Source organism: Falco naumanni, chromosome 15 (genome assembly GCF_017639655.2).
Source record: "Falco naumanni isolate bFalNau1 chromosome 15, bFalNau1.pat, whole genome shotgun sequence".
Taxonomy (NCBI): Eukaryota; Metazoa; Chordata; class Aves; order Falconiformes; family Falconidae; genus Falco; species Falco naumanni.
In genome coordinates this window covers 2845099-2862656 of record NC_054068.1, presented here as the reverse complement: position 1 = coordinate 2862656, position 17558 = coordinate 2845099, and the positions used below count along the sequence as shown (strand labels likewise).

The window sequence follows — 17558 nt, the reverse complement described above, 5'->3', positions numbered from 1 at the left end:
AGGGAGCACACAGCTGAGGCGGCCATGGCTGTGTCTGAGGGAGCACACAGCTGAGGTGGCTATGGCCGTGTCTGAGGGAGCACACAGCTGAGGTGGCTATGGCTGTGTCTGAGGGAGCACACAGCTGAGGTGGCTATGGCTGTGTCTGAGGGAGCACACAGCTGAGAAAGCCATGGCTGTGTCTGAGGGAGCACACAGCTGAGAAAGCCATGGCTGTGTCTGAGGGAGCACACAGCTGAGAAAGCCATGGCCGTGTCTGAGGGAGCACACAGCTGAGAAAGCCATGGCTGTGTCTCGCTGAGGGAGCACACAGCTGAGAAAGCCATGGCTGTGTCTCGCTGAGGGAGCACACAGCTGAGAAAGCCATGGCCGTGTCTGAGGGAGCACACAGCTGAGGCGGCCATGGCCGTGTCTGAGGGAGCACACAGCTGAGAAAGCCATGGCAGTGTCTCGCTGAGGGAGCACACAGCTGAGGCGGCCATGGCTGTGTCTCGCTGAGGGAGCACACAGCTGAGGCGGCCATGGCTGTGTCTGAGGGAGCACACAGCTGAGGTGGCCATGGCCGTGTCTGAGGGAGCACACAGCTGAGGTGGCTATGGCTGTGTCTGAGGGAGCACACAGCTGAGAAAGCCATGGCAGTGTCTCACTGAGGGAGCACACAGCTGAGGCGGCCATGGCTGTGTCTGAGGGAGCACACTGCTGGGGTGGCTATGGCTGTGTCTGAGGGAGCACACAGCTGAGAAAGCCATGGCCGTGTCTGAGGGAGCACACAGCTGAGAAAGCCATGGCTGTGTCTGAGGGAGCACACAGCTGAGAAAGCCATGGCCGTGTCTGAGGGAGCACACAGCTGAGAAAGCCATGGCCGTGTCTGAGGGAGCACACAGCTGAGGCGGCCATGGCTGTGTCTGAGGGAGCACACAGCTGAGGCGGCCATGGCCGTGTCTGAGGGAGCACACAGCTGAGGCGGCCATGGCCGTGTCTGAGGGAGCACACAGCTGAGGTGGCTATGGCTGTGTCTGAGGGAGCACACTGCTGAGGCGGCCATGGCCGTGTCTGAGGGAGCACACAGCTGAGGCGGCCATGGCCGTGTCTGAGGGAGCACACAGCTGAGAAGGCCATGGCCGTGTCTGAGGGAGCACACAGCTGAGAAAGCCATGGCCGTGTCTGAGGGAGCACACAGCTGAGAAAGCCATGGCTGTGTCTGAGGGAGCACACAGCTGAGGTGGCCATGGCTGTGTCTGAGGGAGCACACAGCTGAGGTGGCCATGGCTGTGTCTGAGGGAGCACACAGCTGAGGTGGCCATGGCTGTGTCTGAGGGAGCACACAGCTGAGGTGGCCATGGCCGTGTCTGAGGGAGCACACAGCTGAGAAAGCCATGGCTGTGTCTCGCTGAGGGGGCACACTGCTGAGGTGGCCATGGCTGCATGTCACTGAGGGAGCACAAAGCTGAGAAAGCCATGGCCGTGTCTCGCTAAGGGAGCACACTGCTGAGGCGGTCACGGCCGTGTCTTGCTAAGGGAGCACACTGCTGAGGCGGCCATGGCCGTGTCTCACTGAGGGAGCACACAGCTGAGGTGGCCATGGCCATGTCTGAGGGAGCACACAGCTGAGGCGGCCATGGCCGTGTCTGAGGGAGCACACAGCTGAGAAAGCCATGGCTGTCTTTCGTGGAGAGAGTACACTGTTGAGGCTGTGTGTCGCCAAGGTGGCACATGGCAGGGCACTCTGAGGCAGCCATGGCTATGTGTCGCCGAGAGGGGGGCACCTCAGGGTGCCCCAAGGCGGCCACGGCTGCGTGTCGCTGAGGGGGCACGCTGCCAGCGCGCTCCCAGGCGGCCATGGCCGCACGGCGCCGGGGAGGAACGCGGCAGGGCGCGGAGGCAACCGAGGCGCGGCGGGCGGCGGGGGGAGGCGGCGGGCGGCGGGGGGAGGCGGCGGGCGGACGGCCCTCCCCGCCACACTCAACATGTCGGCGCCGGCGCGGCCGTGCCCGCCCCGCCGTGACGCGCGGCGTCAGCTGACGGCGGAGCCGCCGGTGGCGGCGGCGGGGGGCGGGCGCCGGCACTCGGAGTTGTCCGCCGCCTCCGCGCAGAGCAGCCGCTGGGCCTGAGGCCGAGCCGCCGCCGCCATGCCCTCGGAGAAGACCTTCAAGCAGCGCCGCACCTTCGGTGAGCGCCCCGGGAAGGGACGCGGCGGGGCAGGGTCGCTGGCAGGGCCCGCCGGCTGCCCCGGCCCCCCTCAGGGCCTCGTCGCTCGGCCGGCGGGCTGCGGGGGCGGCCGGTGGGGCAGGCCGGCGGCGGGAGGGGCGGCGATGCGGGGAGGGGGCACATCTCGTTAGGCTCCGCCGAGATCCCCGGGCAGCCCAGGCCTGGGCCGGCTCCCGCTGATCGCGGGGCCCGCGGCCGGAGCGGGCCCGCCCGCCCCTGCCCGGTCGGCTGCTGGGGCCGGAGGGGAGCCGCCGCTGCTCGGGGCTGGCGGGCACAACCCCGGGCCGGCCCCGCTGCCCTGCGCGGCCGCGGGGCCCGGCCCGGCCCAGTGGGCCAGCTGTCGGCTGTGGGCCGGGCGTTGGGGCCAGCGGTCTTGTTCTGGGCGGGGGGAGCGAGGCGCTGGGGTGGGTGGCAGCGCTGTGCCGGGCGCTGCCTTGGGAGGGGGGCTTGGCGGGGGGAGATCGCCTCTCCGCAGCATCCATTATCGACTGCAAAATTCCCAGGAGCCTGGAAACATCACTGTGTGTTGTGTGCCAGGAGCTGGGCCTCCCTTCCCTCCCGACATACTGCTCTCCCGACGGGAGCGTTAAGCTCCCCTTGCAGCTTGGTGCTTGGCGTGGGCTGGGATGGATGCCTCCCGTCTCCCTTCGGTTGTTGAAAACTAGCAAGGCATCAAAAAGAGCTGTGTAATGATGGCTGGAGAAATGAGATTAGTCTCTTTCTAGAAGGAGCAGCCTTGATAGAGCGGTGCCAGCACTTCTGTGCTTGGGATGGGACCAGAGCGATCAAAGAGCTCAGTCTCTGTTCATGTGTGTCAGTGAGGTAGGCTGAAACGCTCTGAGGGTAACAAGAACTGGCAGCATAACCTATTTCTGTGTGAACTATAAAATCCCATACATAAAATGGAGTTGGTGGAAGATATCGATCCAGATTTTCTTTTCCTTCTGCCTTTGGGTTGAAGTCAAGCTTCTTAGAGCTTTCTGGTATGCCCACCCTCGCCTTTGCTGTTCTGTTAAATGTAAGCTGTTCTCCACGTTGAAGCGGAGAGAATTTTGATTTAGCAGAGCCTATATTTAAGCTGCCCCTTTTCTTGGAGTCTTCCAAAACTGTTGTTGACCCCATCGCCTGTCAGCAGCCTCTGTGGCAGGTATTAAGTTCAGCTAGGACAGCAGCCAAGCAGTTGCCACTGCAACTAATGTCGTCAGAGAACAGTGTTTATCTGTGGCTGACAGAAGCCTGATTTTGAACACGCCGTATATAATAATCTCAATGATTTTTCCGGTTTATGTTCCTCCTACTCCAGGGAGTTCTGCTGAATAACGTTGCTGTGAACAAACCTGTTTCAGTTGAAAAGTTAGTCAAATCTGTCTGTGCTTGCTAGGTTGACGGTTGGTCTTATTCACTCCCCCTATCTCCTGTGTTTCTGGTTAATCTTAAAAAGTATTTTAATTGGCTAGTAATCTCTGCTCTTGAAGCGTTAATGCTGGTCTGTAAGAGGTGGCTCAGGCTGTGGGACGTGAAGCAGGATGGCTTTCAGGTTCTCAGTCTCACAGTCAGGTGAAGGCTTTGCATGCTCCTTGCCTTAGTTCTGCTTGATTCACCTTCAGCTTTAAACTGTGATTCACGTGAGTTGCATTTCCTTACCGGGCTCATAAAAAGGCGCATGGACTTATTTAATGCACAGCCACTTAATATGGACTAATGGAGAGCTGAGTGATGTCATTGCTGAGTGATGGGACAGGTAGTGTGTCCTGTGTGTTAGCATACCAGCAATGAGTTGATGATGGGTGCTGATGTAAGCTCTTCCTCTCCCATGAGCAGCACTTCTCCCTCGGTAGATGTCTGTTAAAGCTGTGATGCAACACTAAATCTTCTCTCTGAGAGGTGTTTATAAGATGGAAATGGCCTGGAAAGCTCCGGCCCGCTGAAAAGAACTGGAGAGGTTAAAATCGAGCTCACTGAATCTGAAAGCAGGCAGGGTATAAACAGATGCAACTTCCTCTAAAAGCAACAGCGCCTGTTTACTTTGCCATGTACTTTAGCCTGGTTTATAATATCTGTGCTATTAATATTTGTGTCTGAGGAGAGGTGAACTTTATCCTGAAAACTGGCACGGAGAGCGGTGAAATGTCTAGGTACTCAAGAACTTACCGACAGCTTCTGCGACAATGGGTGCGGCATAATCAAAATAGAAAACTGTAATTCGGTAACGCTAGAGCACACGGCGTAAGCTGATGCTGCCAGGCTTTGGCTAGTCCTAGGTCTCAATTGTTGACAATTTCCTCTTCTGGGATCTGGCAAAAATAGTACAGGATATTTAGTCATTAACTTGGGTGGTGTAATTTGATGCCATAAATTTAAGAGGTTAAACGTCTGATTTAGTGGGCAGAACTTGAGGTGTGTGTGGGGAGGAAGCTGTCTCCTTTAACACTTTCTAGGAGTCCGAAGCAGTGTAAGTGCAGTACTTGTCACCTGGGGGGAAAAAGCAAAGTATCAGCTGTCAGAGGAGAGGTTTGGCTTGTGACAGTGCTGTCCCATTCGAAAACTGCTCTGCCTGAATTTGCGGCTTTTATTAACATGCGGTCCCTCTCTTCAGTGGTGGAGAACTGAAGGTAATAACAGCATTAAGTGTGGATGTTTGAACAGACTTTTTTTAATCTCTTGCAGAGCAAAGAGTGGAAGATGTACGACTGATTCGAGATCAGCATCCAACTAAAATACCAGTAAGTCTGATTCTTTTCTTTTTTCACTTTGATTTCCAGTCTCATGTTCTTGTTAGTAGTTAGAAACCTGTAAGAAAGCTGTCCTGGTGAGACCACCAAATGAAAATTTGGCTGTTCAGGGTTGTTAAGCCTGGATTTCAGAAACTTTCTCAAACTAGTAACTGGCAGTTGGCGTGGTAGAGCAAGGCGCTAGCTGGGGACTGAAGGAAGCAGGGTTTCCTGTGTATTGCAGTTGCTTGTTGTAACATTAAAGAAAACCACACCCTGGATGAACTCTTGAGATTCTCCTGAGTGTTCAGCTCTTTTCTTTTTCTTCTCTAAAAGAAGAATCTGCAGAGGCTAACCAAGAAGAATACATGGTAACGTAGAGACAGTTAAAGCTTTTGTCACCAATCTGTGCTGAGAAAGACAGCAATGCTTGCCTTCTGGGAGATGGGCATGTGCTTGAGGTCTCCAGAAATGGTGCTTGGCTGTCAAACCCCTCCACCTCACCTCCAAAGAGCAGATCAGCCCTCACCTTATCACTCTTCTTTAGCTGGTCAGCTTCGATTGCTGCCTGAATTTTTATTTTCTTTTCTTTATGGCATCCTCAAGGTTACAAATGCAAAGCAAAGCATCCTAGGAACCAAAGGGCATGGATTGTCTTCTATTGCTGATGAGTTCTTCACAACTGGTGGGCTTTGTGTGACGGCAGTCACTGCAGAAAGCAATAAATGCAACTGTCCTTATGGCCATTTGGTGGAACAAGGAAGACCTTAGGAGATCTTGAGGGGCAGAAGAGAGAACTTAATTGGATGCCTCAGCCTTTGGTTCTCAGTGATGAGAGCTGATGATCCTTGTGTGTGGAAATTCTTCTGTAAACAAACTGGTGCAAGTTTGTTCAACAGAAGCAATTGTTGCCTCGGAGTCAAATAGAAACCGAAAGGTTTTCAGCTTTTCTTTAGCATTTAACTACTTCATCTCGAAGCTTCTGCTGCTGTTTTACTCTGCTGTTGGGCATGGGAACAAGTAATAATTTATAGCAGAGATTTTCTGACTTTCCTGGAATGTGCAGTTTTCCCGAAAGGCTCTTTCCTAACAAACCTGTTTCCTCACAGAAGATTGCTTTTTTACCCACTTTTCACAGATGACTTAGCCATAGTCCCCAAGCTCTTTTGACCACAGATTGAAAGCCATTGATTTTATAGCAAAGCTCTCATTTTAAGCCAGCCACAGACATATTGCTAGCAAAAATTCAGAGGTACACAAGCAACTTGCTGAAGATGCAGTGATGCAAACTCCCAACTATGGCAGAGGCCTGCTGGGGTCCCTGGAGGCTTGCTGTAGTTGCATGTCCATGTCCTAGCTTGAGTCACTGCCTTGTTATTATCATTAGCGGTTCTGGATGAGATAAGATGGCAATGTCATGCTAGATGGTAAATTCCTCCTGTACTGTCGACATCTTTCATTTTGCTGTTGGAAATACTATCTATTGGTTATGGTCTACCTTTTTAAAAATGGTATTGTTTTTTTTCCAGAATGAGCCAGCATTTATTTAAACTGGTGTAAGGAAGTCTTTCTCTGATGTAATTAAATTGGCTCAATATCTCTTCACCTGTGCAACTTTGGAATATCAACATAACCAGACCCCGTGAGCATGGAAATGATCCAAGTAAATGGTGTCACGTAGCTACCGTTGATTTAAAAACAACAAAAGCCACATGGCTGTGGAAAGGGAGCGCACGAATTCTGAGATCATTTCTTAAAAGCAGGAACTATATACAGTTGCTGGGCAGGGTGCTACTTAAGCTGGCAAATCTGCATTTTCCTTGTGAATTAAGGAACATAACAATCTTGACAGAATTACTGGTTCCTAAGCATGCTGTCTTGAGATTAAGGAGGAGGAAATTCTCTCCTTTGAGGCTTTATACCCTTCAGAAGTAGCTTTCTCTCATGCGTTAGAGTAGCCATGGAAGGTGAATGGAATAGCATACTAATCTGGAGGTGTAGTTGTTAGAAAGAGATGGCCTGAAACTGGACAAATTCTAGGGAAAACGGCTTGAGTTTGCAGATTTCCTTAGCAGCTCAAGCCCCGAGTCAGCCACTGTAACGCGTTAGAGGGAGGTGTGCTTTATCTTTTCTTTGGTTTCCTTGTTGCTGGGTAATTCAGTGCTAGATTAAATGATTCCAGCAAATGAGCTCTTGTAAAATTGCACTGAAGCTGTGGACATGTGCTGTTAAATCCCTGTTTGCTACTTCATGCAGTTACTCTTGCAGAACAAGAGGAGCACGTGAAGGTAATTGCAATTGTTCCTCTTCAGATTTGAGATAACTGCCTTCACAAATGAAGAGAAATGGAGTTTACCGTAAATGCTTGTATTTTGCTGTGTTAAAATTGGAAGGGGGAGATGAGGGCACGGACACCGCTTCTTGCCTTTCACATCTTCTGCTCCTGTCTTTTTGTGTTTCTTCTTAGGTGATCATTGAAAGGTACAAGGGAGAGAAGCAGCTTCCAGTTTTGGATAAGACCAAGTTCCTGGTGCCAGATCACGTGAACATGAGCGAGCTAATCAAAATTATCAGGTAGTATGCTGTGATTTCAGTGATTTTAGGCTGTATCAGCCTAAGACTATGATTCTTGGTTAATTCCCCACCTGGTGTATGTATTTGGGAGCTCTTTAAATGGAAAATTCATCTAATGAGCGCTTGGTCTTATCATAAGACAGCTTCATGAGATGGTGCTTTTCCTTTGGCTTTGCCCAAAAAAACCTCCAGCCTTTGAAAAGAGCAGAGCTGTTAGTCTGCTTTCAGAAGTAACTGGTTCCCAGAGGTGTAGGAGGAAGTCTGGGGCTGTGAATCCCTGTCTAACATGGGTGCTTCTGGCCCAGGGCTCCAGTGCTTCCCGCATGGCTATTTTAGGGGTTGCCTTCTTGGTGTTCTGCCTGGGAGTCCCTCTCTGGAGTGCCTGCCTCTACCCACCCACTGCAGGGGGAGTTTGGGCTCATAGCCAGAGCTCTGAGCTGTTGCTTAGGGTTGATGTTGGCATCCTTTGATCGTGAAATGAGGTTTCCCTCAATGTTGACGTTGAGGCCTGAAAAAACACACGTTCAGACCGGTGTGTTTTTGTCCCAGCTGTTTGCACAGGCTGTGGCGTGAGTGCTGCTCTGCTCTGGTGCTTGAGCTTTGTTTACAAGGAAAGGCAAAGGGGAAATAGCCACAGAGTGGAAGTTATGTGGTTTAAAACTGTGGTCAGAAATTCTGCTAGAGGTGCATTTCTCCTGGCTTAGAAGGAGTTTTTGATTAGTAAGAGTTCTCAAGCAGTAAACTTGGAAGTTAGCAGCAAACCAGAGTTTGCTTTTGGTTGGTCACGGTGGAGCAGGGAGCTGATTTGTGGAGGCCACAAGCTGTAAAAACTGAGAGTTGTCTGGCGTGTCCAAACAATTCCCTGCTTCCAAGGCTTGTACAAAAACTGTCGCAAGCAAATCCCAGCTCTTACATGTGTAAGAAAGTAAGATAGGGTTTTGGAAGCAGGAACCAGATTGTTCAAGTCTTCCAGAATTTCTCATGAACATTAAAGGCCCTGGGCAAAAAGTTTTAATGGCAAGCTAAAGGATTTTTGCCACATTTTTTCTTTGGCTTTATTGTTAATAGATGACTTGGTACCAGCTGGACTTGGTCCTCAGCCAGTTCCTCTTGTGCATAGCAAAGCCTGTCCTTCCCAGCCCTTGGAGAGCTGCTGCCGTCTCTCAGCCTGCTGTCTCTGGAGTGATTTGAGCTTGGTTTGGAAGGGTCCCTTTCCAGGCCTTTGCCTGGGAGGCTAAATAAATCCTTGTTTCCAGCTGCTGCTGCCCCTCAGCAGCGAGCGGAAGCGGCAGGAAGCTCTTCTATCTGTTGTTCTTTCCTTCTTTCTTTGGTTGCACCTCAACATATCCGAGCTCCTCTTGCTTGCTTGCTTTATGAAGTAGTAAGAGAGCTCCTGTCTGCAAACCTGCTTTCCAGGGGGCAGTTTAGCAGGAATATCTATTTCCCCCCAGCTAAAATGAACGATCCAAGGGGAACACCAGAGCTGGATGTTTACTGTGCCACGCTGTCTGTAAAGCCTGGCACTCTCTGCCCTTCCCATGATGCTTCTCCTGGGAGGGAGGGGAAGAGGGAGCAAGGTGCTCCAAAGGTTAAACGCAGGCTGTTACAGAGCTGGTGACAAAGTGAGTTTAAAAGGTCCGGGGCCTGCGCATGAAAGCTCAGCCCGTCCTCCCTCCCTGCCTTCACGCAGGCTGCTCGAGGTCAGCCGGGGTTTGTATTTCCAGCGAGGTGCTGCGGAGCGAAGATCCCGCAGGCCTTGGTGTTGGCTGGTTGTACAGGGACCGCCTTGGCAAGGAGTACCGCTTCCGTTTCGTTGCAGTTTAACGCCCTTCTGGAGCATAGGGAAGTAGGGGCTTCTGTGGGGGGACCTGTCTGGCTGGGCTTAGTAGATGGATTTGGCACGACGTTGAGGTGGGAAGCAAACGCCTTCTGCAGTGGCAGGGCTGCTCTGGGTGGGGACATCTTACTGCTGTCAGTGGTGGAGGACTTTGTTTTGCCATCTGTCCTAAAGCCTGTGTTAATGTGAGTGGAAATGCATGGTCATCACTGTCAAACTCCTTCCCCTGTCCGCTCCCCCCGCCTCCCCCCAACAGGCGACGCCTGCAGCTGAACTCCAACCAGGCGTTCTTCCTCCTGGTGAACGGACACAGCATGGTGAGCGTCTCCACACCCATATCCGAGGTGTACGAGAGCGAGAAGGACGAGGACGGGTTCCTGTACATGGTGTACGCCTCTCAGGAGACTTTCGGAGTGCAATCTTCTGTCTAAGACACGCAAGCGGCTTCTAGCCTAGGATTTTGGTTTACCCTTGGCCATCACCCCCACTCTTCCCCACACACACCCCAGGGAAAGAAACGGATGTCACCTACGCTCTCAGTACCTTAGCATAGTCTTGCTTTAGCAGGTGTCTCATCTTACCTTGCCTTGTTTGTGACTATTAAACAGTACAGACGAGCACTTCCGGCTTTGAAACCTGCTGTAATATTCCACACAGGCACATTTACATTTCTGGACCTTACGAATGGAACCCAATTGTGCATGTGACAATTGTGAATAAAGGGACACTCGATTGACTTTTAACAAGCAAACAGGCACCAGGGAGGAGCTAAAGTGTTTCCTGTGACAGTTTTCTGGAAAATCTCCCTATGATTCCTTAAAGCTTTTCTTTTTTTTCCCTTTTTTTAAAAATGGGAAGGTCTCTCATGAGAGCAAATGTGTTTTAATGTTCCAAAGCGGAGCTTTGTCTTTTGCAGCTCGATCAGACTCGTGTCAGTGCTGCAGTGAGTTAAGGCAAGTGCTTGGGGTGAGCTGGGGGAGGACAGCTCTTTTTGTCTCTGGTTTTTGTGGCACCGCAAACTTAGGCATGGTGCCGGTTTCTGAAATACTCATACCAAACATCACAGCTTTATTGTAGTTTTAGGACGTGTTTAGTTGTAAAATACACACCTGGACAGGTAACATTGAAATAAAACTCCAGTCTGTTATGAATTCCCAATCCCTGCGTGTTCAGTGAAACACCGTTGTTCATACGAGCTCGCTTCCGAAAGGTCACCCCCCTCCCTAGCCCGGAGGTTTGGCTGTTCCCCGCCCGGCAGTTTGCTGGGAGAAGGCGGTGGAGGGCCCCGCCGCGGCACACGGGGCTGGCGGGACGCGTGCTGCCGGCCGCAGAGCGGGCAGAGACACGAGCAGTGCCCACATGGCTCGCGGTCCCCGGAGCGCCGCTCGCCCTCTCTGGCTGCTCGGCAGGGCGGGTGCGTTCAAGCCCTCCGAAGCGAGCGGGCGAACGGCTTTGTTGTACTCGCCTCCGTGCCGAATGCTGGACTCGGACACGCCACTGGAATTACCAACCCGCACTGCCTACCCAGTCTGTCACTCGTTTTGCATGTTACCACCGAGGGGGGGTCAGGGAGAACCGCTCTTAGAAGCATCTCACGCCCAGGAGTTGCTGTCAAGAGTTGATGAACAAATTATTATTATTTTTTTTTTTTTTTTCCATCGCTGAAGTCTCCTGCCACGTGCACGGGGTTTGGAAGATCTTGGTGTTACTTACTACTGTCCTGAGCAGGGAGGCAGCCTGTGCAGAGGAAAGGTATCTCGTAGGACGTGTGTTTTTCCTCTAGAGTCGTTGTCAAGTGAAGCGTAGCAGGATGAGATTACTCTTGTATATTATGTGTCTGTGAACTAACTACATCTGTTACTGGAAGCTAACTTACTATCACGGGGGGAAAAAGAAGCAATACTACTGCGTCTTGGCACTCTAGCTCAATAAGGTGTACAATTTGTACCTATTTACACCTCTTTGCATGCATCTCGTTCACAATGCTTACTTCAGATTTTTTATTGTTCTTTGTGTTTTTACTCCAACGTAAACTTTTAAGTGCAGCTTGTTCTATGTTTAGTTTTGTTTGTGTAAGGAACTGTTTAACTCATAATTGACAACCATACTTGTAATTACAACGTGATTGACTGATATTCCTGTACAAATGTTGCTTTTTTAAAATTAATACAGTGCTGGTATGGATGGATTACATCCCAACTTAATTATGGCTTGTGTGGTTATTTCTAGACGGTTTTCTTAAACAGCATCTCTGCAGGGAGAAGCACAGAAGCTCTTCCACCTGCATCAGGTCACACAAGGTGCTGAACTGGGTCCTGCTGACCATGACCCGTCGTGACCAGCACCGAGGGAGCTGCTGCCCTCCGTGAGGAGGAATCTCCCCTGTGATCACCCTGTAGAGCAGTTCTGCTCTGCAGACGGGTATGGATTGGGGCGTGGGTTTCCATATCCCCCTTGTCTTCCCCCTCCTGCTCGACTGACTCCCTCACAGCTTCAGAATCCCGATGCTCTCGTGAGCAGGACTCCGCTCGTCCGGAACAACTGGCCGCAGGAGGATGAAGGATGCAGCAAGCTGGTGATGCCTTTTGCTTACCCCAGCCTGCCCTCCCTCCGCAGTATAGCCTGTGCGAGGGGCAGGCTGAGGTGGCAGAGCAGAGCCCAGAGGCTCGGCTGCTGCCTCCCTGCGCAACGGGGCGCAACGCTTCCCTCCTCATCCTCTCCCCACCCCCTCTGCTGTGGGATGGGGTACAGGCTCGGGTAGGCAGCTGGAGTCGGGCCGCGGCCGCCCTTGGGAGCAGAGAGCAAGCGCAAAGCCTTGCCGAGCAGCTCGGCTTCCTCGGCTCAGCCGGGGCCGAGTCAAGGAGAGGAGAGCGATGGCAAGCACGGCAGTAGATCTGGGATTCACCAGCAGATGTCTGTGGGTGGAGAAACAGCAAAAGTAATAAAAGGAATTAAAAGAGAAAAAAAAAAAAAAAATCTCTGGTAACTGCCAAGCTGGAGGAGCCCCCACACAGATGAAGCCCCTTTAAATTAAAAAAAAAAAAAAAAAGGATTCAGTTTTACTCTTTATTTTCCATACATTAAATTTACTCAGATAAAAACATTCTAAAAATGTACAATTTTAACAAAGTATAATAAAACATAAAAATCCCAATACCAGAATACTTGACATTTACAATTCAAAATCAAATTAGCTGAATATTAAATATTTACAAAACTATTTAAAATATTTATAAAGTTACATGCACAATTTGTAATACTAGAATTGACCGAAGTAAAAGAAATGGCTCAAATGGAGCAGGAGTTTCCTTCATTCCTAGTGGAAAGTTATGTCCAAGAGAAGCTGTTAATCTGCACTTGAAAACACACAGGATTTGCTTTCTGCTTCAGTACCAACACGTTTCTTGCTTACGTAAGAAAAATTTTAAGAGAGCAAACGGGTAGTTCCAAGGGTTTATTACAAGAGGTGTCGGTGGGCAGGGGTGGTGGGCAGGGTTACTGGGGCCTCCACCAGCAAAAGTGTTTTCTAGACTCCTGCGAGCGCTCGGTTCCATGGATTTCTGTCCAGGTTTGCCCACACCCATCTCATTTAACAGGCTTTCTAGACTACCCCGAATCCACAGCTCCCGCGTGTCCGTGACCTCCAGTAAACAGACAGCTCACCCCTCTGCGGGGGTTTGGGTGATGTCATTGCTATTTTTGGGAAGGAGCGTTGCTCTGCCGAATACCACAGGCTACGTTTAAGTTTCGAGTACCTTCACCCTGAAGCTTGCCAGCGAGAAATTGCATGAAACAGAACTGTGGGTAATGGTAAAAGGTCCGGCGGCAGACCGTCGTTTTCGGAAGCCTGGCGCTTTGTTTGCCAAGGTTTAACGACCGGGGTATGAAAAAGTTTCACAAAAAGCGGAGTGGAGGAGCGTGACATGCTGTTTTAAGGAGAACTATCACGTAACTCTCTGATCGATGCCTCGCTTGCTAAAAGGAGGCTTCCCTCTTCACTCTCCCGCTGTTTAGTGTCGAGGCTGGCATATTTATTAATGCTTAATTTGCGGGCTGCCAGCGTGAGGAGGAGTTTGTTGGGAATTCCATCCTATTTTGAGTATTTCCATCACCAACACTCCCAAATGGAAAACACTTCTGGAAAAAAGAGAAAACATGTCGCTCACTCCCCCGAGGGAAGACTCATCGCTAACTTCTCCGTGCCCTCTCAGAGAGATGACTTGGGATTCCCTTCTGTCTTACATTTAAAAATCGTTTCTATGCCACAGTGAAATCCATTTTGAGAACTAATTCTTTTTATACTTTTAGGACAAAGATAGGAATAAATAGCATTCTTTGAAATCTCCATCTTTCAATGTATAAAAATAGGTTTTGAGAACTGGTTCTTTCAGCCGGGGAAGCTGGAACTACTATTCTAACACAAGCTGCCTTGCTTTTTGGGGGTAAGAAGATGGATTTGTGCCTTTAAAAAGAGATTGAGGATTGTTTTACAGAACTAAGTGCTCTGTTCGGACTCACCACCTTTGGTTGTTCTGGTACAAAGTGAACAGCATTGGCCAGCAGATCTGAGGCCACAACTTGCCCTGACTTAGGGAAGGGCTCTGCAATTGCTGCTGGCTCAGCAAACGTTTCTCTATTCCACTCGTGTTGCTTTAAGGATTCTGAATTTGAACTTATTCTAAAACTCAAGACTTCTGAATTTGAACTTATTCTAAAACCAGACTTCACCATTTAAAAACATTACCTAGAAGTACACATAAGCCACTTTAAGAAACATCAGCCTTAACTTTACATAAAGGAAACAATCCCAAAGAAAGCTCTGAAGAAAGGAATGGAACAGTTTGCCGGACAGAAGTTCGGTTTTACAGTCCTTTTGTTACGGTTTCGACTCGGTGATGAGTATTAGACGAGACTGTGTGCCAGCCTTGGGTATTAAAAGAAAATTCAACTAGTACAGATATTATTTTTTTCTGTTGTTTTTTGCTATTTTGAGAGGGTTTTTAACACTGTGTTGAAATACAGTTTATTGAAATACAATTCAGTTTTAAAATATCATTTTAAAAAAGTGAAAAAACCCCAACCGTTACGGTTTGGCTTTCAGCACATGTTCCAGGCCACCGGAGAGACCCTCAAAGCTGTAAATAGTAAACATCGTCACCAAAAACTGCGTTTCCTTCACAGTAATACAGTGTGACAGATTGTTCCTACCATTGTCTCAAGCTCATTAAGGCAAAGTAAATTGCATTGTCAGTTTTCATCACTTTAGTGTTGTAGGTTCTGGAGGTTGTTCACTAGAATGCAGGTAACCTCTGCAAGCGCGGGCAGAGCAAACAGAAGCATTTCAACAGCGTGTGCAATGCTGCGGGTAGTGTGAGCTGGGCTCGGAATACACACATCAGATATTTTTTTTTTTCATTGCATAGGCATAAAAATTACTTTTTTTTTTTCTTTTTTTTAAGACCAAGCGTTACACAAATTTAGATTTTGGTTTCCGCAAAGCCAAATCCGCTCTGAGCTGCAGATCACTACCTGGACCGAGTCTGGTTTGTGGCCATCTCACGCTGCCGCGCCTTGCCGGTGATGCTCACTCACCCTGCCTGCCTCCCCCGCCGAGGCTGCCGACCCCCCCAGCCCCAAAAGCGGGACTGAAGGATGGCCCAGGGGGTTTCTTCCCTGCGAACATGGTCCAGGAAGCTCTCAGCTGTCAAGCTACCGCGTCACCCCCTCACGCTGACGTTTCACGGCTACGGCCTGATCTCCTGGGGGCAGCTCTGCACCACTTCAACACCCCCTTCGCTTCCAAGCGAAAGTCAGCTGTGCCACTACCAATACTGTGCATCCTGGTGTGGTTTAAATTGGTGTAAGAAATACCTCCAAGTGTAAACAAGGCTTCAGACTTTAAAGGTGTCTTCCAAATTACAGTATGCAAATATCTCTATGTCAGGCATTTTAAAGAGAAGGCCTCACCCATTTAATGCCATCAAATTCCTCGGGTGAGCCACGAGGATTAGTATCTTCTTTCAACCAGACAGGACCAAACCGTTTCAAATTAGCAGTTCCAGATTCGTTTGGCTCCCTCTCAAGTCCTAATTTAGATTTGTCACCCACAAGTTATGTATGCTAAGTAGTTAACACCAAAGCTAGTCATCTACAATCTATTGCAACGAAGGAGGCTGACAATAAATCCTTCAAAGTCTTGATAATAATGAAGTTTACTACCTTTTACATGTTTTACTTCTACCACTTCTGAATCCTGTAGCAAAAGCCTTGGGGTAGGAGTCAAAGGTGTTTTTTTTTAATATAAATTAAAGCAAAAGCTTACAAACTCTGCTGCCAGAGTTGTTGGGGTTTTTTTAGGATGGTTTAAAATTCATTTACAAAAGCAGAATAATAAGGTTTCTGTGAAAGAGACCTATATACAGTAACAGGACGTAAAGGTTGTTTTGTGTATTACAGGAAAATATCCTTGAAGCCTTTATGACTCTGGAGTCTCTGGGACTTGGACCCTTGGAAACTAAGTTTATTCCACTGCCGGGAACCCAGCACTATCTAGTAATAAGTGAGACAATGAAGCACAAGTTTGTTTCCAGAAGGAACTGAAACTGCCATGTGTGTTCTTTTGGAAGGGAAAGGAGAGACTGACTTAAGATTTTTATTGTGTAGTTAAGTCACATAGCCTGCTGGTGCCAATTTTTAAAAGTTGGAACTTCTTTGCCTCTTTGCACTGGTCTCAGAGTGACACTGTCTGCTAAAAGTGCAGAAAGCTTGAAGAGTTTTACATTCTTCTGTAGTGCAATCCTTAAAAATCCCAGAGATTAGTGCCTGATCACTTTTGAAAAAAAGTAGACATTTTACCTAGCCCAGGGGTGCCAAAGTCCTTCTGGCGAACGGCTGCTCCTGCCTTCAGCCTCCAGCTTCCACTTCAGAATGTAGCTGCCCTGGAGTTAGACGTTTCCCCTTAGAAAGTCCACATATGGCAACATTCTCCAGTAAAAAATGTACACTGGATATTGTACTTGCAACAGAAAATGCAGCTGGCCAGCTCCACCATCCATCCAGTACGCATCGGTCCTATGACACGTAGTCAGAAGTTTCAACAACAAGATCCAAGCTTGAATTTGGCAATCAAAAATGGGTTTGATGCACCCCTAAGCTAGATTTTCTACCTAGTCTAATAAAGTAAAGCACCTTTGGATTAAAAAATACATTAAGCTTAACAGCAACTGGACGTCTCAGTTTTGTATTTCAATCTCCTTCTGTCTCCATGGCTTACAGTATTTTCTTGCCAGATGATAAAATATCAGTCTGTGGAGTCAAGACTTTCAGAGGGAGGAGCGTATTTCAGCCTAAACGTACCTGGGGGAGAGGAAACAGGAGAGTTAATCTCACACCCGTTACATCTCAGAACCTTCTAAAAGAACTGACTTCTTACTGGACACGTAGCGCAACGTTACAGCGTAACACCAGCTTGCAGCGCTGCAGTGAAGCTGCAGAGGAGGCCAACAAGCATGTGTCTGCAGCTGGCCGAAACGAAAATCAAAGCACAGTTTTACATCGGAAAAAGTCACCGGTTTAGATGTACTTTTAGGGCTGGCAAAAATTTGTTGGGGATCGTTTAAACGGAAATTGCATTAATGAAATGAAGTTCAGCTTAAAAAGACAGCAGATTACATTTCTGAAGTTCTCTGAATTCGGACTGACAAGGAAGTGTCACTTCTTCCCTGCTGGCCACTATCAACCACAGAAATTCCACTAATTATTTACATTTTAGCACTGCTGTAAATTGCTGCCTCAGAACCAGTCACTTGCTAATTCATAGAGCTCAAATACCCGAGACCTCATCTGCACCGTATAAAAATGAACACAGACATACGCTATAGACAAGACTCAATGTAAACCAGAACACCTCACTGCTGTTCGCGCCAGTCAAAAGGTTGTATTTAATATTTTAAGCCTACACCACATGCAAATTATCTCAATTATCTCAACACAATATGTTAATCAATCAAAAGAAAAATGGAAATGGGACTAGAAAGCGCTCTCGGTAAAGCAATATTTTTCTCTTAGTTGTTTCCCTCCTGGAATTAAGGATTTCAGCTCTCTCCTGGAGCAGCCTGTGCTGCAACTGTGTAAGCAACATGCCCTACAAAATAATTACAGCAGCAAACACGGGACCTTCGAGGGCACGTGAACAGTAATTCTTCGTTTAGGTTCCTATTTTGGGGAAG

General features: G+C 49.0%; 2 protein-coding genes across 2 annotated transcripts in view; one reads left to right on the top strand and one right to left on the bottom strand.

Moving 5' to 3' along the window:
* Positions 1-2026: 2026 nt before the first annotated feature.
* Positions 2027-11534, top strand: MAP1LC3B (microtubule associated protein 1 light chain 3 beta). The gene is made up of 4 exons (XM_040615318.1): positions 2027-2169; positions 4876-4931; positions 7387-7493; positions 9587-11534. The coding sequence occupies exons 1-4, from the start codon at positions 2130-2132 to the stop codon at positions 9759-9761; spliced, it is 378 nt and encodes a 125-aa protein (XP_040471252.1). The 5' UTR covers positions 2027-2129; the 3' UTR covers positions 9762-11534.
* Positions 11535-12382: 848 nt separating this feature from the next.
* The window catches only part of ZCCHC14 (zinc finger CCHC-type containing 14), a 56012-nt gene continuing 50836 nt past the window's right edge, over positions 12383-17558 (bottom strand). Inside the window, exon 13 of the mRNA XM_040615299.1 lies at positions 12383-16686. Coding sequence (XP_040471233.1) covers positions 16631-16686 — 56 coding nt within the window. The 3' untranslated portion in view covers positions 12383-16630. The remainder of the gene's footprint in view (positions 16687-17558) is intronic.